Source organism: Caloenas nicobarica, chromosome 5 (assembly GCF_036013445.1).
Source record: "Caloenas nicobarica isolate bCalNic1 chromosome 5, bCalNic1.hap1, whole genome shotgun sequence".
Taxonomy (NCBI): domain Eukaryota; kingdom Metazoa; phylum Chordata; class Aves; order Columbiformes; family Columbidae; genus Caloenas; species Caloenas nicobarica.
The window spans coordinates 59,679,052-59,700,894 of NC_088249.1; the positions used below are offsets into that span (position 1 = coordinate 59,679,052).

Below are 21,843 nucleotides of genomic sequence, written 5' to 3' on the forward strand. Positions count from 1 at the left end.
AGTTGGCACAATGGAGGGGACATGCAGGGATTTTTTGCCTTTTGAAGGCAGTGGGCACTTTTCCGCTGAAAGAGTGCATTGCCACCACTGGCCCAAACAGTGCATTGAGGGAGGTGGTGAGAAATGCTTCATTTGATAAGCAAGTAGAAAGGGACAACTTTTCTGCTTCGGTGTTAGCAAGTTTACTACTGATGGCAGAATAAACAATGTTCCGTAGGACTTTTATGGAGCAGCTAAGAATGCAGAGCTCCAAGCCTTAGCATTTTAGATGTGTTAAGCTATTTAGACCACATATGAAAAATTCATTGCTTACTGAGCAGTTAACGTGCCCATTAGTTATGGCACAAACTGTTCTGTCTTTTGGAAACCAGAGGGGACAAAACTCAATATCGTTCAGGTGGGTTGTAATTGCTTTGTTTTGCACAACACTGCATAAAGCGACTGAGTCCCAAAGTTGAAAGTGTTGCAATAAAGATCTTAAATGGGTTTGCATGTGGAGGAAAGAATGCTGAGTGCCTGAAACTTGGTAGCAAGAGATTTTTAAGCACATTTCGATTGACTGGTAAGGGTTTTCCCCCCCTCCCAGTAGTTAGTATGCTGCTTCCTAAGAGGAAAAAAAGAAAAACCCAACAACAACAAAAACAACCAAAAACAAATAATAAAAAAAGTATATGTATGCACTGTATACCATTTATATATTAATACATATATTTACAGATACACACACCCCCTATAGTTTGCTTTGTAGTTAAGAGCACAGCTACATGACAATATGTTGTGGCATTAATAGCTATATCAGAAATGGAAATGATAGTTGTCAAATAGTCTGCGATGATAGACTTCAGATTTTAGCTAAGAGCTCTACATACTTTCAGGGGTTTGCTATTTTTTTTCCCACTCCAGAAACTTGGTATCTGTGGCCCTGAGGATGGCAGATACTCCTAGAAGGAAAGTTAATTGATTTACTCATATTACAAATCACAGCTGAGGACCTGCTCTACCCATTGTCTTTCTGCCATCCTGGTTACGGTTTAGGTTTGTTGGCCGTGCAAAGAAGAGCATCTTAAGTTAGGCCAGGCATACTGTCAAGTAAGTCCCAAGCAGTCACTTAGATGGCTAGTATTTGAAGAGGCCATATGTTCACTCTGCTGATTTAGGTGGTCTGTGACCTCTTCTGAGGAAAAGCTGTTCTGATACAGCTTTATGGGCCATAAGATCATGATTGCTGTTCCAGATGTCTCTCCATTTGGTTTGCCAGAACATTAAATTGCTCCATAAATTCACTTAGTTTCACACTGTCAGCTGAGAAAGAGTTAGTTGGTTCACTTGGGTACTGTAAATTGTCCTCCAGAAAAGTCTTTGTCCATTGGTTATACATGATGTGAAGGGGACAAGGTGACTTGTCCTGCTAAACCAGACAGCTGTGACTGCCATCGCAGTGACCCCTCTGCTCAAGCCAGGCAGGCTCAGGGCTCTTGGTCTTATTTGAAGACAAAAGGATTAGGAATTTTTTTTGCCGAAACGCCAATATTTGCCAACAAACTAAAGCAGGGATTACAGAAAGGTGAGTTAAGCTTTGTGATTCTGAAAGTGGCCACAAAGGTTGCGTGATGCTGCGGCAGAGGACCCGCGGGGAGCGGCTGGGTGGCAGAGGCACTGTCCCTGTCCCAGGCACCCCGTGCCACCACAGCAGGGATGCTCGGTGCGGAGGCAGCTCCTTGCAGGGGAGCAACGCTGCTGGGGTGCCTCCTGCTGCTGTTGGACACGCTGAGAAACCTGCCCCAAAACAGCCGCTTGGAAATACCAAACGTTTTTCTAGTAAGAGCAAACAGCTAAATGCCCGTGGAGTTTTCTTGGACCAGACTGCCTTCAGTTATCAGCGAGCACCTCCTGGCTTGTCATCTCCAGGCAGCTATCTCTAGGTCCACCTCAGCCTTGTTACGCTTTACTTTTAGAATAGGGGTTTTCTGGTGAACATGCTGGGCACTTCTAGCTGGCTGCACGATGTTACTTACAGTTGCATTTCCACAGCGCCAGCTCTGCTGAGTGGCTCACCCCGTTGCTGCACTTTTCTGTGTAATCGTCAATGACATACACTTGCAGTACACCTGAGTAGTCTTGTAGTAGCACAAAATACCAGTTGAAAGTTGCACAAAATCCCAGACTTTTTGACAGCTCATTTTTAACAATTTTTTTTTTTTTTCATTCATGTATCACCAGGCTTTAAAATGTGTTCTTTTAGGTAGTTTCTCTTTTATTTTTAACAACAGCAACAAAACCAGCAGTAGAGTAATGCAGGGTAATTTGAGTAACAATCCTAAGTTACCTTGTGGTTTCTTACAGACAAAAAAACTACTTGACAAAAAACTCGATGCAAATAACTTTCAAGTGGAAAGACTGGCTCTAGTAAAAGCCAGCCGCCTATAGACATCCTGTTAGCTTGAGAAGAAGTGCAATGTAAATAAGTGCATGGCTTCTTATATTGATAAGTGTGTGGGTTTTTTGATGTACATAATCATATTAATTGAACAGAATCTCGTACAAGTATAAAATTCATAGTAAAGATGTCTTTATTCCAAAATAATAATAATGTGTTAGCCAGACAGCTACAAAACATCTACACAAGACTTTGGTAAGAAATATTCATGGTAGCTTTTTCATAATTCCACAGCAAACAAAAACAATGAAGGAAATCTAAAAACACAAACAAAAATTTTGTTTAAATTGTATGCTGCACACACAGAGTTCTACTGTACATTTGTTAAGCCCCTAACTCGTTTTTTTATTATTATGTGTAAAGCTTCTACAGTTGGTATGTTAGAAAAAAACCCATACACACAATGCTAAAATCTGATAACTGAGGTCTACAAAACTGGAGTGATATCTGTGCTTTCAGTTCAGCAGTATTATGCAGGAGATAACAGTTTTCATTTTTATTGACTGATAATCAGCAGCTATTACACTACTAGAAAGTTTACAGTAACAATGCAATACTTCTACATATTTTATATCAGAGCTTTTTTTTTCTGAATAGAAAATCAACCTCTTATTTTTTTCTTCACTTGTTTTTGTGTTTGTTTTTTTTTTACAAAATGTAACAAGTTTAAATATTTCTTTTGTATCAAGTTAGAAGAAAGACAAGTGACTTGTAAAGTGTTTCAACAGAAAAACAGTGTGAAAAGCTGAACCTAAGCAGGAATGATCACATATTTCTGACCCACTGCAGTCTATCTTGTCATCACATGTATTAATGTGGTGGGGGAAAAAAAATCCAACATTCATAACTTTACTGAACCTAAGAGAAATGGCTGGAAATCACACTGAACAGCCTCCTAAGACAGAAAAAAATGTATATGGAGAATCAAATTAGTAAGAACCACAGCGAAAGGAATGCCAGATTGTTTCAATGGTCAGTTTCGTGGGCACATTCAGAAAGGTGTTATGTATTTCCCACGTACTTAAAGGTGTATTTTGACTATGTAGCCTTTGGCAAAGGGAGTAATTAAAAGACAAAACAGCTTGCTGAACTGGAATAAGCATAAAAATGAAAATAACTTAACATTGGTTTTAATTGATTATTTGCAGAAACAGGCACAGTTTTGCAAGATTAGCTTGAACGAGTGGTAAGGGCTGATGAGATAAAATATAGTCTGTAAACTCATATCATTTTTCTCTTTTCAGGAGAAACTTCCTTCTGCTCCCTATGTCCCAAGATCTCACAGATCCAAGCCTACAAAACCCCCTCTGTCACACATTTCATAGTCGAAGGTTATTTTTTGGATGCTTAGCCTCAGCTGGGATAGCCTCTGTCAGGCTCAGCAAGAGCAGCTCAAAGGTAGGTGGTAAGTGGCTGAGCACCCGGCATCGGTTGCTGTGGCCCTTCTCTGCAGCCATAGCATCACAGAAACATCTGTTTCTCCATCTGAAATATGCTCAGATGGTCACGCCTTTAGTATCTGTGTCACTCCACTGTTGGTGGTTTTTTTTGTGTTGTTGGGTTGGGGGTTATTTTGTTTGTAAATGGGTAACGTGCAAGGTAAGGTTATACATACATCACTTAGGGACTGTCTTGCTGCTACACTGTAGTGACAGTGCTCTAGAGACATAAACTGCAGAATTTTTCAACAGGCACAGGGAGGCAAACTATCTGAATTCATATTATTAAATAAGCCAAGCTGTGCAAAAGGTAAAGTGTTTGGTTTTAGCATTAAGTCTTGTATTTTTTTTTTCTCCTGGTTTGGTTCACCATGGGTTTGCACCCATTTCATTTAGCAGCAGCAAGAGAGGCTGAACACTGTGGTTGGTTCCATTATTTCCCGGGGCTTCCCTTCGTTCCAGGTCTAAAAAAAAGCTGTAAAATACCTTGAGGGGGTGGGATGTGAGAGTTGTGGAAGTCCAGAGCAGCCCTCGCAGTGTTCGGTGGAGAAATGATGATGGAAAGCCCTACAGTGTCATGTAACCAACCCACCCTGTGCAGGTACAGGTGGTAACGAGAGGATGCCCAGGGTGGTGACGGTGAAGCTGAACAGCCTCGACACATTGTGGTTCACATCAAGTGCAGACACTTAAAACCTGGTTAGAAGGATTGTAACCAAGGGCTAAGAAGAGAGTAAATTACTTAAGGCTGGTTTAAAGAGACTATAAAACGAATTTTTGTCCATTCATTTCTCTCAAGCTTGTTTTAGGAGTCGGTATTATTATTACTTATGTAGAGACATAGGTGTATGCTGCCTTTCCTGAACCAAAAGATAACCCATCCTCTTCATCTTTCATCTTTAATGTTAACTTGTACAGGACAGTATTATATTCCAATAGCAAGTGAAGCCCAAGGTCTCACTGGTCCTACACTGGGATGAGAGCTGAAGATGATGTAAAATAGAAAAAGCAATTAGAATGGTGAGGAGCCGTTTTCTAATCTCAGGCAGTTTGGTTGATCACTCAAGTAGTCAGGGAAGTCATTTATCTGGGCTAGTATATCTACAAATCAGTAATTCTTACAAATTTAGTAAATTTCTATCTTCCTATACGCTGAGTAAAAACACATAAATGACACTGCTGTGAATATATTTGTGTCAATCTGTAATTAATATTTTCAGAAGCTGTCATTGTTTCATTTCAGAGGCTCCCTTTGTTTCTTAGAAGGGATGCATGAGAAACTGGCTCACCTTTTCTCTACTACTTTTATTAGATTATAGACCTTTTTCTTTCTTCTCCTATGATTAACATCCTCACACAAGAATGAATCTAATTTTTTAGTGTCTCTCGTGTGGAAGTCTTTCCGTGACAGAGCTGCATGACTGTCTCTGTTTGGGCCAATTTCTTTTAGTTCTGTATCCATTTTGTGAAGCAGTTGATAGGCCAAATATAAGAACATGGCATCTAAATATTATGACATTCATACATTTTCTTTGTGTGCTGTTTTGACTTATGACTATGTAGTGGGCAGTCATCACTATTGAGCTGCACAAATTATTTCCTTTTTAAGTTTTAAAGAAACAAAGACCATTTTGCATGGACCATAGCATCCATGTGAAGAAAAGCATTGTAGGATAATTATTATAACTATCAGCTTAACCCAATACTGTAAAAAGATAAACATGCACCTTTAATATTATTGAACCAGCATTACTAAAATTACTCCTTGGCATAGTTGTGTATCACATAGGCACTGCTTTGGATTTTCAAAATCAAACTGAGAAAGAAATCCTCCCACATATGAAACATGTCACTTCAACTTAGTTATGTTAATATGCATGCATCCCATGTCTTTACAAGTAGTATTTCTATATGGCTATTCCATGTCCACAGATATGTCTGTATTTCAGTTAAATGACTCATAATGACCTACTATTTTTATGCATTAAGGGCTGGCTGGAGTACCAAAGATGTACTCTCAGCATAAATCTGTGAGGAAATATTTATAAAATACATTTCTTGCACCAGCAAGACTAAAAAGCAAACCACACTGCAAAAATGAAAACTGATATACACTTTACATATTTTTTTGTTTTAAAAATCAAACCAAGGTTGACTTTCCATTTAGCTCAGAGTGCATCACTCGGGAGCCTTGTGTTTTGTTAACAAGGATGAACATTACATGCTCTTAGCTCCTTCTTGTCTTTGCAACTAGTAAACTGAGTACTTTTGGACCTCTTCTTTACCATCATGTAGCGTTCCTGAATTCCCCCTCCACAGAATGTAGAACATTCTGTCCAAGCAGTCCATGGTTTCAGCCTACAAACTAAAAAAACAAGTTATTTGATTAAATTTTTAGTATTTCAATACGTGTACCACTATGTATGTGTGCACACTTACATCTTCTCAATCTAAGACAGCGTATTGCCTAGTTTGTTACAGCAGGAATTAAGAAACCTCACTTAAGTATAATCAAGGTACATTTGTCAAACATTGAAAAAACATATTCAAAAAGAAATTTACTGTCTACAATATAAAACACAAATAAAATTAAGAAACTGTTAAGTGTCAGAGCAAGAACCACAGCTTAGCAGTAATTCATATCCCAATAATATAAACTGTAGCAAAAGATATTATGTTTTATTGAGTTGAGGCATCAGTGCTTGAAAATACTGTCCCTTACTGAAAAAGCAGTCCAAGCAGATCTCTCAGACCAGTCTGAGTCTGAATCAGGTTACTGGGGTGGAAATCAGTTCAGGTTTGAAATTCAGCACTGGATCCAGGAACAAATATTTTCAAAGTTCAGAGGTTCAAACTGGAGGCAAAGATTATCACCTAGTTCTGCAGAAACTGCAGCCAGCCCTTTGCCAGGTCTAAATTCCAGATTTTTCACATTCCACACTTCATAATGAAGCAGCTAAAATATTCTCAGTGATGGGACATTGACAGATGGAGCCTTTTTCCACTGAGCCGTAAACATGGGTCGCGTGTTTTTAATGATGGGCAAACTCTGAAAGTGGCTGTGCTGTACTTTATTGCTGAAACTTTCCCTAGACTGAAATGCTAAAAGTGTTCTCGCAGCATGAAGTGGAGCTGCCCACAAACTCCTGTTGTGCAGAAAAGACAAACAGACGTGAGCATACTGAACAATAGTTTGACACTTACCTGGATATTGCTCACTATCTATATTTTTTTTTGCTTGTTCACTTCTCCTTTTCTCCCGGGCCTCTTTCCAGCGCCTTTTTTCCATACCTGGGCCTCGCAGGCATTTCCTTAGTCGACACTTTGTACGTTGGACAGTTTCTGGGCATGCTGTTCCTCCAAACTGTGGTTCTATTTTAATCATTCTTGTCCTGATCATATGGCCCTTTCCACATGAGGTATTGCATTCAGACCACTGGGACCACTCTGTTAACTCACAGTCGATGGCTGCGAAGAAGGAGGAATATTACATGAAACGCATAAGGTCTGAACATAAGGTCAAGAAGAAACACACAGATGCGCCAAATGTGTTTTTACATCCTAAATACATGAATGCAACTGAAGCCTCAAGGCTTTTTAGCAAATTTTGTGAGGCTACATGTCAAAATTTTCTGAGTCCATTTCTAGCAGAACTATTATTTGGCACTTTCCTCAATTTCTTTTTCAAGAGTGGTGCTGGCAGATCACTAAAATTACAAAAAAATATAAATAATTCTCCTGTGCCTTCTTCAGTTTTCCATTCTGTACACCCATATGTCTGTTTTATAACAAAAAGCTGTTAAAAATTGAGTTATATTTACAAAGAATCTGATTGCTCCGTGATCTAAGCCTTGCTTTTCTTATAGTGTTATGAAATAAGCAAATTCACTAATAACATTGTCTTAAAAGTTTTCATCTTTCAGCACTGCTTAAAACTTATAGCCCCAGTGAATAATAATAAAAATATTTCACATTATTTAAGAGAAGCTGAATTACAGTGTAAAGGCCTTTTTAACCAACACTTTCTGTGAAAAATAGTTAGAAAGCCTCATAAACCATCTGGCAACAGGACTTATTCATTCAGCAGTGCCTTAGGCTATCATGCTTCACAAAGACTGCAAAGGAACTAGAAATTTGTACCACCCAAGAAGTGGGGGATTTTTGTGGAGTCAGGTAAAAAATCAACGCAGCTGTGTCCACACCATCCACTGGCTCGTGATATTCCGGGTTGCAAAGGGATGCAGATCAGTAAAAAGGCTGCAATACAGTTCAGAGATGTATCAAAGATGGAGTGAGCCTCTTTTGTGCTCTTTCTGTGAGCTAAAAGAATCACACAAGTGATTTTAATCCTTCTGTCCTTCCTAGTACACATTCTGCATTTGAGTGAAAAATAGGTTTCATAATTCTGACTTACTTACTATTGGGAAGTGCACTAATTGTTGCCTGAAGTGTAGTGTGTTAAATGTGCAGAAACTGCGTACCCAAAGCAATATTGATCATCAGCATATGGTTAAATAAGGCAAGCAAAAATTAAGATGTGGTTATATTCCAGATCTCAATAGCTGAAAGTGAACGATGATAATAATAATAATAAAAAAAAATTCCACAGTTAATAATACTCCTATCTAAGAAGTGGTGCTAAAAAATGGTGATAGACTTTTGACCCATAGACTGACACACAGTCGCCTCCTCTTTCCAGAGAGTTTCCCACACTTACGGCATTCGGGCAGCATGCATTTCTCTGCTTGTTCCAGTTCCTCGTTGCAGTCTCCGAGCTCAGCAGCAGATTTCAGAATCCTTTGCCGGGTTCGCATTCCCTTCCCACATGTTACACTGCAGTCACTCCATTCAGACCAGGGAGAGAGTAGACATGGGATGGTATCTAATATGAAAACAAAAAGGTAATGAATTCTTATTATACATAAATTATGAAGATATACATTTTGAAAATAATACTGGTGGAAAATGTACTATGATTTATCTGTCATCAAGCAATTATACTTTGTTGTCACTTTGGACAAAATGAATCACAAGCTGAATGATGTTCCTGAAGAAGCTCAGAAAACACAATATTAAATTGAAAGGTTTGCTTGGTTTTAATACCTTTTCTTTCCTATATTTCTCCATATCTTATTCATATCTGCAGAGTGCCAGTGCTTCCAGAGAATAAATAGTTTAAGAAGGTATGTTTCAATCATAACTCCTATAAAAAACCCTGGATTGTTGCAGTGGACAGAACTGGAAGTCAAATTGATACAGTCTAAAATACAATACTTCTACATTTTATCTACCAAAAATATTTTTAAACTTAATTCTTTCCACCTTTGACAAAAATCTTAACATTTCTTAAGAAATTAAAACCAATATTGATAGTGACAGTAAGGGTGAGGCTGGTTGACTATACAAAAGGAGCACCTCTATTTCTGAACTATTCATGGGCTAAAAGGAGAGGGCATTGTTTTATTCTAACCTTATGATTAAATATACCTCATATTTGATAAATGAGAGTTACTTAGGTATGGCTTCCTAATATACACATCACTTTATGGGTAATACAGTAACAGGATACCTCTGAATATTTTTCTTACTGATACTCTCATCCTGATGGTGAATGTCATACTTAATGCACATTCCTTAAGGGACTGAATTTTAAGGAGAACATGAAAAAGCAACATTGCTTCTAGTTTAGCTATATTCTTTGTGTGACGGAGCAACGTGTAAGAAATGATGCCTCTCTTGATAACAGAGGAGATAAGCTCCTGGATACTTACGGCACTCGGGCATCATGCATTTCTGTGCCTCTGTGGTTTCTGCCTTGCACATGGATCCATCAGCAGGAGTCATCTTGATCATTCTGTGTCGTCTCTTCATCCCCGTGCCACAGCTAGCACTGCATTCGTCCCACTCTCCCCATTCAGTGACGAGGCAGCTGCTAGGGGCTATTCAAAATGGACAGAGAAAATTGTTTGCTAATAAATCTCATTTAAAAAAAAAAAAAAAAAAAGGTTTGGGCAGTGCTGCTACTACTGGCTGGATTTTACAAAGGTGAATAAAATACTTACAACACTCCTCATTTACAACACATTTCTCAGTCTCTTCAGTGGGCACTTTGCACATAGAGCCATCTTCAGGGAACTGTTTTACGTATCTCTCTCTAGATCGCGTTCCCATTCCACAGGAAACACTACAGGGGGACCATGTAATCCAGTCAGACATCATGCAAGTGGAACCATCTAAAATACAGAGAACCATTTCAATTGCTAATATCAACAGAATTGCTGATAAATCTGTAGCTGCCTATTTGTGTGCAGTATCCCTTTTATGCTGCCTGTCATGTTCTGTCCTCCCCTCTATTGCTTGCTTTACTCCTTTCCCCTATAGGTCTGAATACTTCATGCACCAACTTAGATGAGCTGCAGAACTGACCGGAGACAATTTGTATTCTTTGGCAATTATTCCTCTGTTTACTATAACCCAAGTCGTACTACAGCAACCAACAGCTTTAAGAACTTTAAAGGAAAAGTAAACCCTACAAGGCATTCTTTTCCTCCACCCTTTCCTCTTGATTACCTTCATCACTGCAGCCTGGACCCATGCAAGGCTGAAAATCTTGGGTATCTGGGCAGGGCACACTGAGGTCCAGCTGAGCTTTAAGCATCCTCTGCCTCATCCTCTTGCCCTTTTCACAGGTAGAAGAGCTGCAGGCTGACCATGGTGACCAGTTTGAATATATGCAGGTCTCAGGGGTATCATCTGAAAAGTAAGAAAAGGAAGTGAATGTTAAAAATAGATTGTCCTCTGTTTACTTCTCTTTACTTGGCTGGCAATTACTTTAGATGCTACTAGGATACATTCTTTCCTCCTGCACTCTATCTTCTCTGTTTTTAACCCAAAAGAAAGAAAGAAAAAAAAGAAAAAAAAAAAATCAATGACCAACTTTCATTTCTTTCATTAAAACAAACAAACAAACTTTGAACCCCAAAAAGCTTCTCTTATTGCTTTTATTGTTATTGTCATCTTCCAGGTATGCATGGCATTTCTTTGCTGTGTAAGGGAAGGCTAATAGTAGATACCAGAAAAGATGAAAACTAAACCAGTTTTTGGCAGTGGATGAGACTTTTGCTTCTAAGTCAATTTTGTACTTTATCTAGAAATTACAGTGGAGAATGGAACAAAATATAAATTAGCACATCACAAACTAGTTTTAAAAGTACCTTCTTCTTTTTCCTCTGGTGCTAGATCTGCCACAATATCATCTATGTTGTCAGGTACAATATTGCATTGCTCCCCCTGCAAAGAAATTATTGTGGAGATTGGATATAGAAAACTCATATGTGTTCTCAGCAAAAGGGGCTAAAACAGTATACTGTGAAACACTAGTACATCTGCAGCACTTTTAAAATCTTCTAATTCCTATGTATTCCCCAATTAAGCACAGGTAGTAATTACCAGAAGTAGGAGAAATAATACCTTAATGCAGTTTTAAATGCAAGAAACAGTTTTTGTAATTTTCTGCCATTATCTTTGTTGTAGGTAGGCTAGGGATTATAGGTTGCAGGGCGGGAGGAGAGGAAGGATTGTTTTTTTCTGTTTGTGAAGCAGTTGGTTTTTTTTTTAGTTGCTTGAGAATTTTATATATTTGTACCTTGCGTGCAATTCTTTCAATGACAACTCTGGCTACCAGCTTGATAGATCCTCCTTCTGGATCATAAAATGGACTTTGAGGATGATCTAAGCTTGTAAGTGGCCTGATCTTCTCTTGAGGCACTGTAGGTTTGTTAGGAGACTGCAATAAAAATAATTATTAAAAAAGGTTTAGAAAGAAACTAAAAATTATTAATAACTGTATAATTCATATGCAGATAGAAAAATTTATCCAAAATGCTAAATTGAAAAATTCCAACAGAAGGTCAACTCAATATATTCATACTTAATGGTAAGGTGGATTTTTTTTTCTTTTTTTTTTTTTTAGGGAGCACTTTTGTAATACTTTGGGATTCAGCCCTGAAACTGAGTTCACATGAGTTCACAATAAGATGTACCCCTTGTAGCGGAGGCATTAACAAAAAAACCCCAAAACTTCAATATGCCTCCAGAGGTGCATTATAACTGGAGAATTTCCTTGGGTTCTAAAGAGACTGGGTCTGAAAGAATAAAATCACCATCTTCTGTCATCTGAAAAATGAATATGCATGGTATTCGAGGATATGAGTAATCTTGTCTAACTTCAGCTGTCTATATTGTCAGTATGGACACATAGCTACACTTATCACCTATGAAGACTTAACCAATTTAGTAATTTGATGTAACTCATTTGGTCAAAACCAGGTCTTCACCTGGGGATGGCGTGAATCTCTTCCTACACTGAAAGAGTGATAGAGACAGAGAAAATGGATGATTTTAGAGTCTCGTAGTGATGAGAAGTCCAGAGTTTCAATGCCCACTGTAGGGAATATTTAAGTTTCTTGTGCCAAGCAGAATAGCTGGCATTGGGTTGAACCAGTAGAAAACTGAAGTTGATGTGGCTGCTGATGGCACACAGATTTGTATCAAAGGGCTTGGACAACTTAAGGCTGAGTTTTGAGCAAACCAAGTCCTACATTTATTCAATAGGTGACTATAAATAATACCCCAGGAAAATGTAGTATTATCGTATTAACAATAACGCTCAGGGAATTCACACAATGACTGACAGTAACTGTAGCCAGTATCTGTCTAAATGATTTTTAATTGATTATAAGTAAAATTTTTACTAGAGTAATATAATAGGCATTTATGGCAGCGCCAGGGATCAAATAGCTATCATTCTTCACTGCTTTGAAGTAAACTTTACGTTTTGAAAATATTACAAATAGTCCACATACCTCATAGGTAACACCACTGTCTGTGCCAGCATCCCAGGGTATTAAATCCTGGACGACTCTCTGAACCCAGCCGCAGTCCTTGGTGCAGAGGTCTTCGGCAGACAGACCCACGTTCCAGTCCGGGCTGGGACCCAGCATGGTGAGGAAGGACATCAGGTGCCGGTGCCGATCGACAGAAAACTCAGCAGAGGGAGCAGCTCTCCTGCAAATTGGCCATAGGAAGACTATGAACAGCTGAATTCAAGTTTGCTGTCAGAGGGCAATGAAACTGGTGCGTCAAACTGGGAAATACTGACCACTGGCGTGACACTGTATCTGGTATGTGGAGATGGAGAAGCAGGACAGGGAGAGGACTCCTGCCCAGCGCTTTGTATTTTTGTTCTCCGTGTGCCATCTGAGAAACAGCTTTGACATCTTTCAAGGAGATTTACAGTTTAATGGGTGAGAAAGATGTAGAAATAAAGAGCTGCAGCAGCATGCTTATGTTTTTAGTCATATAATAAAAATAATAAAATAGTCTGTCATGGCACTGAGAAAAAATAGAAGTTTTGATTGCCGGGATACTTTTTACACCCCAAAAGGTAATTCAAATTGCAATGCCGAAAGTGCATGGAAGTGCTCCTGTGTGTATGTGCAGAAAAGCACTCATTAATAGAGTTTTAGTGCTTGTGTGAGAGATTAATGGCCATTGCCAGCCCTAGAGAGTTCAGCCAAGACTTTTGCAGGTTTCTGCCAGCGTATGTGAAAATGCCTCTATTCATCCAGCCTTTGTCAGCTGTTCCCTTAAGAAGGATTTGTGCTGAATCACGCAGTGCTCTGAAAGGCTGACGAGCAACTATCCCATTCCCATGCAAACGGGAAATAAAATGAGGCCTGAACTGGAGGTTTCTGTTCACAGATGAAAACCTGGAGGTCTTCATGGCTTTTTTCTCATGAGCAACAACAAATGTGGAGTTACTTAGACTATTATTTTGGCAATTTTGCTGTACCAAATACCAGTCTTAAGTTTTATTCAGTTACAGGCAGTTACAAAACTTATATCAATACAGAGTCAAGTTGGTGATTTTTTTTTTTTTATTTTATACCAAAATACACTGCTTTAAGAGCATATAAAGACCATGTTTAATTTTTATGTAAAGTTTTTTTACAATGTTATTCATCTTCCCTTTTTTGCATTAGGTAGCTGTATATCTTAATATATATAATGCATATACATCGACCTTCTCTAGTCATAGGGAGATTATTCTTCCTGTAAATGTTTGCCCCACTGTAAAAATGTGGCATTTTGTTTCTGTATTTTTTCTGGCTCGTAGCATTCTCAGCACACTAGAAAAAGCAGAACAGCCCAAAGACAATGATCTTGAGTAGTTATCACACAGCTTTAAATATTATATGTCTAAGTTAGTGTATCTAGTTCCCCTTCAAGAGGCATGTTGCAGAAGTGGGCGTTTACTAATGGGTAAAATGTTCTGGTCACTTCTGTTCCAGAGTCTTTAGAAGTTGTTCTTACTGTGTAAATTATCTTACATTGAATTAAAGACTCTGAGTAGAAGAGTTTCTAAGCGTTTGATGACGTAAGCCCTGCCTTTCCCAGAAAGAGATGCAAATGGCTTTTTTTTCCATGACAGATAGAACTCTGGTTTCAATGGAACAATTTGTCTAATGTAAAGTAATAAAATAATGAATGATGGTATCAACTTCACTCTGTGAATACAGTATCCTGATATATTTGTCAAGTACATAGCAGTGATTATTGTTAAAAAGCCTGCTGATTTCAATTAACTAAAGGATTTACTGCATTATAAAGGCTTCTAAAAATTCCCTATAGGAATTTTGTATTTAAAACTGTACACAACAAAAATAGCAGAGATGTGTGTTTCTACACCTGATCTTTAGATTAAGAGTATGTCTAATATGGATTTTTCAGAATGGAGATGCAGGGGAAACACAAAGACAGCGTGGAACCGCTCACTACTGTGTCTGGCACCTGAGCTACTACTCTATTAGTTGGTATGTATTGGGTGACATTATATTTCAGTGCTCTGCGCACACACGTTCTCAGAGAAGACAAGAGAGGCTGACATAATGACACCACTTAAAGGCAGAGGGTTGGAAATCACTTGACTACTTTATACACTTTATAATGGAAATCTTTTGTCACCTGTTCTTGTGATAGACATGTGCGATTAAGGCTTTGAATACTTTGTTAGGAAAAGTAAATATTAATCATGTTATTAATACAAATCAAAATTAATTGTGTATTTAAATTATAACTATATCAATATTGAAACTGTGTAAAGGAGCACTTCAGTAGGAGATACTCTTTGCCTACAAGCCTTTGCATGTGTTAAATTCTATCAGTAAACCCGAGCCTCCCATAATTTTCCAATTTTGGAGCACTTCACAAAAATTGCCTATCTCCTGCTCCATCTTTAAGACAGATAGCAAGTTTCATGGCCATTTTACTGTATTTTAGCTCATAACTGTTGAACACAGAAATGTAAAGATTACTAGATGATGAATGGAGGGAAGTTTTCTCCTCTTCCTTCCTCCACTCTTGTGCAGACACGCACACAATGTGCATACATTTGTCTGTGGTGCAGGATAACATTGGGCATTTTAAAATTTTTGATATGCAAGGTTTAAGAAGCATTTAAAAATATATATTATCACAAAATGTATTTGTTGCACTTGCTACTTTCTTCTATTAACTAATTTCTGCATGGATACTTGTAAGCAGTGTGCATACAAATTGGAACCACAACTGTATAAAGTTGCTCAAAATTCATGGTCTTTTTGGAGTTGCAGTACATAAGGAAGAGAAATGGGCTGATCTAAGGCACAATCGATAACTCCTACCTAGGTGTAGGGATAAGCACTGACTGGGTTTATACAATAAAGATCTTTGGTGTTGGTGTTTTGTTTGTTTGTTTGTTTCAGTTTGGGGTATCTCTGCTTTCAATACAAGTATATATTGCCATTTTAAGGCTTTTAAATTTTAAAAAAGTCATCTTCTGCAACAAGTTTGATAAAGTTCACAGGAAAATTCTTAAACTTGCAACTAATGTGAATCTGCTGTAAGAGACAAATATGTCCCCTTTCCTTCCCCTACACATGTACATGCATAAAAACAGTGGCAAATATGTGTTGCAAAGCAAACCCTAAATATTAGGTAAGTTCTAGATGACAATCTTGAAAGCCCCAGTGGGCTGGGGAATCTCCTTTTGTTGGCTGAAGCAGACAGTACTTTTCCACTACGAGCCTGATCAGCCTGCTGACAATTCCTGTCACATAGTACAGCGTGAAGCAAAGTGCTAGATAGTGTCCTGCATCCTAAAGTTTTCCATTTTCTTTAATTTTTATTTTGTTTTCCTTTTGTTAGCATGATTTGAATCTCTTGTTTTAGGGATGCTATATACTGAGCAATAGGAGAAAATGGTCTTTCTTCCCCCCTGTGGTGTTTTGGTTTAATTTTGGTTTGTTTGGTTTTTAAGGTCATAAGACCACAAACATGATTTTGCTTTACAAGTTTTTTCCCTAAGTGACAATCTAGTTGCTATCACTACTGGGGGTGGAGGGTTAAGAAAGCCTTTGACAAACCAACAGAAAACTCAACTTGCTGCAAGATACATTTTTGAGTGTTGAATCAATACTGTTGTGTTCTAGTGATATCCTCGTAAAAGGTAATAGAGCACACATAAGGCAGGTGGTTGTGAAGAGTTACTAGATAGAAATAGTAAAAACATAATATTTTGCAGAATAAAATTTTAGGTTACTTTTGGCTTAATATTTGACTAGTATAAAAGTAATAGAAGTAGAAACAGGGAGCCCGAGCATGGTGTCTTTGTGCCTATGATACCAACTAACTCAACAAATAAAACCATTTATATGGCTGAGCTTGTACCATTGGCATCAATGTGAATTTTACTACTGGATGCTACAGGTACTATGTCCATACAAAAAAGCCATTTGTCTCACCCATGTGTAAAGAATTTTCCAGCAACACAAAAACCTATTATATAAAGACAGATTTGAACATGAAGAGCATCTGCATTTCCACTACAAAGTTCAGTGTAGTGCAGAGAATCTCTTGCTAGCTGTTAAACTCACCAAGTTGGCTACTAGAAGCGATTCCAGCTGTGGCAGCACAAATGCAAATAAGTTTTTCAAATAAATTAAAATAATGTATTAGGTGCTTGTTATGCAGCACTGAAGGAAAAGCCAACAGCTTAAAACATCTTCAGACATATTGAATTTGTAGAGTGCTTCACTGTTATCCATGTCCTGACTTCAGTTGCGGGTAAAAAAAAATTTTGTGATTAAGTGGACATATTAGAGAGAACAGGAGAGTGTAAAATATTGTTATTTTAGCTGTTTGAAATAAAATTCTTATTCAGGTAGCCTTATATATTTTATGCTAAGGAAAAAAGTTCTGGTCGATTCTGTGGATTTAATAACTTTATGGATTGTATGGTAGTTGGAAATAGCTTAAACCTCTCCAGGTTTCTTCATAGAGCTGTGTTAATCATCCTAAGCCCATTATTAGAGTCTGGATACAAGATTTATTTGAGTATACCGGGATCTGATCTCACTTGTGCTAAGGATAATGTAGTAACCTTGTCAGAAAGAAAAAAGTGTTGACACAAGAGATGCCAGTCCAAGTTTGATGACCGTCAGAGGTGCGAGGTAGTTGAGAATGCTGGGGGCCACATTGCCACTGGTTTAATGTCAGCTCTAAGTGGTGCTGATGATGTGAAAAAACAATTTTTTTTTAAGCTGAGAATTTAGCTGATTGCATAAATCATGAAAATTGCATATTTTAGGGAAATAGTAAATGATTTGCCTGTTACAACTCTAGTCAGCAAAGTGGCATCCTTCTTTTTTTAGAGTTATCACATATACACTTCCCAGGATGAACAATCTGTTTACTCATCTTTAGAACTTTTTGCTAGTGATACAAACAACATTATGAGCATGGAAACACATTTCACACCCTTGAACTTCCAACTCTGCACCTCCTGCCTACTAGCAGCACCTACGCAACATCTGTTTTACTGAATAAACTCGAAAATCATAACATCCTGAAAAGTGCACTAGCTTCAAAGAAAAGAAATGAAGAAAATGAAGATCTAAAATTGACTGGAAAATACTACTCTCCTAGAAGACTGCAACTAACAGAACAAATTAGAGGGTATATTTAGATGACATATTATTAAGCGATCCATTTATGAAGTGATGCAAAAGAATTAGGACCATTATATGGACAACAAAGTTTTATGTGCAAATATCAACATCTGAACACAGGAACAGAATTTCAGAGTTGCACAGAAAGAGGGGGAGAATCCTCCTTAAGTTCTGCAAAAATATAGGACAGGTAAGCATTTAACCAAATGAATAATTTAAACATGTGCATGTCCCAAAAGAGCCAGGAAAAAGAAAACTACAATGAAGTGAACACTGAGTCAAAGAAATTTGACTTATGCAAACGTTGAAAAGCACTTTAATGCCAAGGTGTTATTGTCTCTGAGCACCAAGTTAGAGGAGGTGACAGTAAGAGTCTGGCTATTTTATTTCATAATGAAAGAATATAGAAAGCCACAACAAATTCTTATACCTTCATTTACCTTTTGGACTATAAAAAGGCCTGCATAACAACCTTACTTTGCTCTGTGTAAGCTCTTAAAATGTCAATGTTGCCTATAACCAGTTAGAAGTATATGTACTTGCATACACAGCTAAGGGATTACATCATTACCACTGACATTAAAACCACTAATCAGAACAAATGCTGTTCTAAAATATCATTAGTCTAAGTATTTTTCGAAAAGCATTAAAAAAAGAAGGGCTTTTGTGCAGCACATCTTTCAGACACTTTTCACATTGTCATCTAAATGTACCTGGAATACAGCTTTAGATAATGATGATATATTAATCACAGAACATACCAGCTATTTGATTTAATTCCTTCAGAATGGGTATACTTTAATGATATAATTAACAAATGTGAACAGGCTTTCCTTGCTGAAAAATATTCTCAGCTATCTCAAGTTAGGACTGCAATTTCTGAAAAGTGCTGATATATTTTGTGTGTTCTTTGCAGGCTGTCAGAAACCATTTAGGTGTGGTTATCCCACATGGTACTGTCAATATTTGCTTCTGTTTAGAATAGCTTCACTTTTTAGATCACTTACTGTGCATTTACAATCAAATCATGTTTCAGGAATCCTTTTGCAATGTATTGCATCACTATGTTTTTATCCAGGCCAGTCTAACTGCAAAGCTAAAGGACTCTACCTGTGTGAATTCAGGAAACTTCTCTCTTCTTCACTTCCTGGATAGCTTTGAGGCTACGAATTGTCTGTCCAGAGTAATTACAGCTATATTTACAAAGGAAATCCTATGGGATGTTGTAGGAGCACTGTTGCTTTTTATCTTCTTTTCACCTGGGGAATCTACAAAGCCCTGACCATGTCCTGAGAAAGCCACGGAGATCAGTTCTTCCGCCCAGCATAAGAAACATTACAGCCAGAATTCTGATCTTTTCCTCTCCCATTAACTACATCAACTAAACAACATAGACTTACTTATAAGACTGTTTTAGCAATGAACTCCGGTGTGCTAGCAATTTAATTTATTAGATTATTAGATTAAACCAAATATCTCAACAAAAATTACTATGAAACTATTTATTGGATTATCTACAAAATGTAGATACTCCTTCAAATTCCTTTCAAAGATTTTAAAATGTATTACTAGGCATTTCAAAACCATTTATTTTGCAAGCGCCAAAAGCTCGGAATTGTATTTTACATTTCACCGATCCCTGTGTAATCTCTGAGGGTGTTCAACATGCCCCAACCTGTATTAATACGATACACATTCCATTTCATTGAGCATCTATATCCATCTAACCAGCCTTTTGCTGTCTGGAGGTGGGAATCAGAGTAAATGTTTCATTATTATTACATTCCTAACAATGCAAAGAGATAACAATTGAAAGTTTGAAATTTTGCATACAGATTCCTGTTCACTAGGAATTTAAATGGCAAATCGTTCCAGTTTCTCAGTGAGTATTTACACAAGAATTAGGAGATAGGATTAGTAAGTAGACATATAATTGCATGAAAATAATGCATACACCATTACTCACAACATTATAAAGGGAAATTATTTTGGCTCATGGAAGGACAACAGATGGCTGGGAAATAATCATAAACCAGTAACTACCAATGGCAGGAATATCTAAAGAAAACAAAAGCAAGGGTAGAATGGGATGAGTAAGTTTGATTTAAGTGGATGGCCATTAATTTCCATGAACAATTAGTGTAAAGTTCTTGCAGTGACTGTTCTTAGTTAAATCTTTCCTACGTTTTAATGCTCAACTTTTTTCCTTGCCTAGTGACATTTGAATTTTGAATAGAAAGTAAATGGTAAGTGATGGAAAATGGAACTGCCATATGTGCTTGCTCTGACAAAAAAAATGATTGATACAATTTTTTTTTTCTTTTCCAACAAACACATATGTTCTTTCTCACTTTTTGAGGTTGAATTATGAATTTCTTAATGTGGGTGTCAGACCATCTGTCAAACAATGAAGTTTCCCTAAGTCTCAATAATACACATAACGCTTTAGATATAATTCTTTTTATAAACATGATGTAGTTTTGTGATTAGGTCTTTTACTCAACACTTAATAAATGTATATAACTATAAATGCAAAGACTCAGGTAAAACACAGTACAATAGCATGTGACTTCATGCTAGGAGAGGTAGAATTTTGCTGCCTTGTGCTGCTAGGCTACAATGCAGCATTGTTTAGTCCCATTTTCTGTGAAAAATAAAACTCTGTTTTTTCTTCATTCAAATGGAGCTCTGTAGAGCCATTAAAATGGAGTAACCAAGTTGCAAGGGCAGTGTATGGTGTTGGGTTTACTCATTCTTGTTGAGTTACTAAAATATTAATAAAATGGAAAGTCATATGATTAAAGCTTTTATCTTATATTAATTATCAAAATATGTACGTGTATTTTGAGCTCAGTTACATTCAATCTCAAATTTACATAAATTATCAAAACTGGTAAAAATGCTAGTTTTTTTCTATGGATTTTTAAATGTCTTTTGTCTGAGATTTACTTCAAATAATTCTTCCGGTCTGGGTGAAACAAATATTTCTGCTTTTTGGATAAAATTAGGAATTTATATTAAAAAAAATTTAAAAACACTAGGAAGATTTTCCGTTTTCAATGTGAAGCCATAAATTTTCCATTTAGATCCAATTTTTGCGTGAAAGCTTTCATTTTGAAGTTAAAGCCTTTTAACAAAAGAGTTTTGATTAGCTCTGCTAATGCATAAACTGCTCATTCAACATAAATTACTCCTGCATACAGCTGTCAGGGGTTTACTGACCCTTCTATGAAACCTCCAAAGTCCTTCAAGTTGTACAAGGAGGGATCACCTCACATTTTAGGAAAAATGGTGGTCCTTAAGACAGCACATCACCAGTATGGAGGGGTGATATACCGTAGGAAGGAAGAATCTACCACAGAAAGTTTTCTGACCTAAAATGTAAGAGTTTAACCATTAGCCAAATGCAAAGCTGGAGCACTCAGAATTGTTTCGCAGCTCCAAAGAGATTTATGTATTTGCCTTCATGTTATCAGAACTCACAACAAATGACTTTTTCCCTATGTATTATTTTTGTATATCAGATTGTCCTTTATGCATTGGTTTTCCTCATTGGACCAGGGGTTAAAACTCTTCTATTTTTGACTATATTAAACTTCAGTGGATTAATCCCAGCTATCTATAAAATCATAAAAGGAGAAAAAAGCTGAGCTAGACTCACCATCGTGTTGCCATAGGAACAAGCAACTCTGTCTGGCCTTCTCATTCCTCTCATTTTGTACATGAAAATCTCCAAACTCTGAACATGTTTCCTAGTGCTATGATGTCATTTTGTGGAAGGAAACTTCATTTACATCTGGATTGACAGATATTGGCTTTTACCCTATTTTTAGGATAGACAGCACAATGTGACAGTGGGAGATAACAAGAGAGAAAAGAATTTCTGAGGAAAAAAAAAACCCTGCAGAGATTTACAGAA

At 37.3% G+C, this 21,843-nt stretch overlaps 1 protein-coding gene across 1 annotated transcript in view; it reads right to left on the minus strand.

Moving 5' to 3' along the window:
• Positions 1–2,599: 2,599 nt before the first annotated feature.
• Positions 2,600–21,843, minus strand: part of SPON1 (spondin 1) — a 194,249-nt gene continuing 175,005 nt past the window's right edge. The window contains exons 8-16 of the mRNA XM_065636841.1: positions 12,741–12,942; positions 11,522–11,662; positions 11,091–11,166; positions 10,447–10,629; positions 9,939–10,109; positions 9,648–9,815; positions 8,594–8,758; positions 7,081–7,344; positions 2,600–6,241 (exon numbers count right to left, since the gene is read on the minus strand). Of these exons, the coding sequence (XP_065492913.1) occupies positions 6,078–6,241; positions 7,081–7,344; positions 8,594–8,758; positions 9,648–9,815; positions 9,939–10,109; positions 10,447–10,629; positions 11,091–11,166; positions 11,522–11,662; positions 12,741–12,942 (1,534 nt within the window). The 3' untranslated portion in view covers positions 2,600–6,077. The remainder of the gene's footprint in view (positions 6,242–7,080; positions 7,345–8,593; positions 8,759–9,647; positions 9,816–9,938; positions 10,110–10,446; positions 10,630–11,090; positions 11,167–11,521; positions 11,663–12,740; positions 12,943–21,843) is intronic.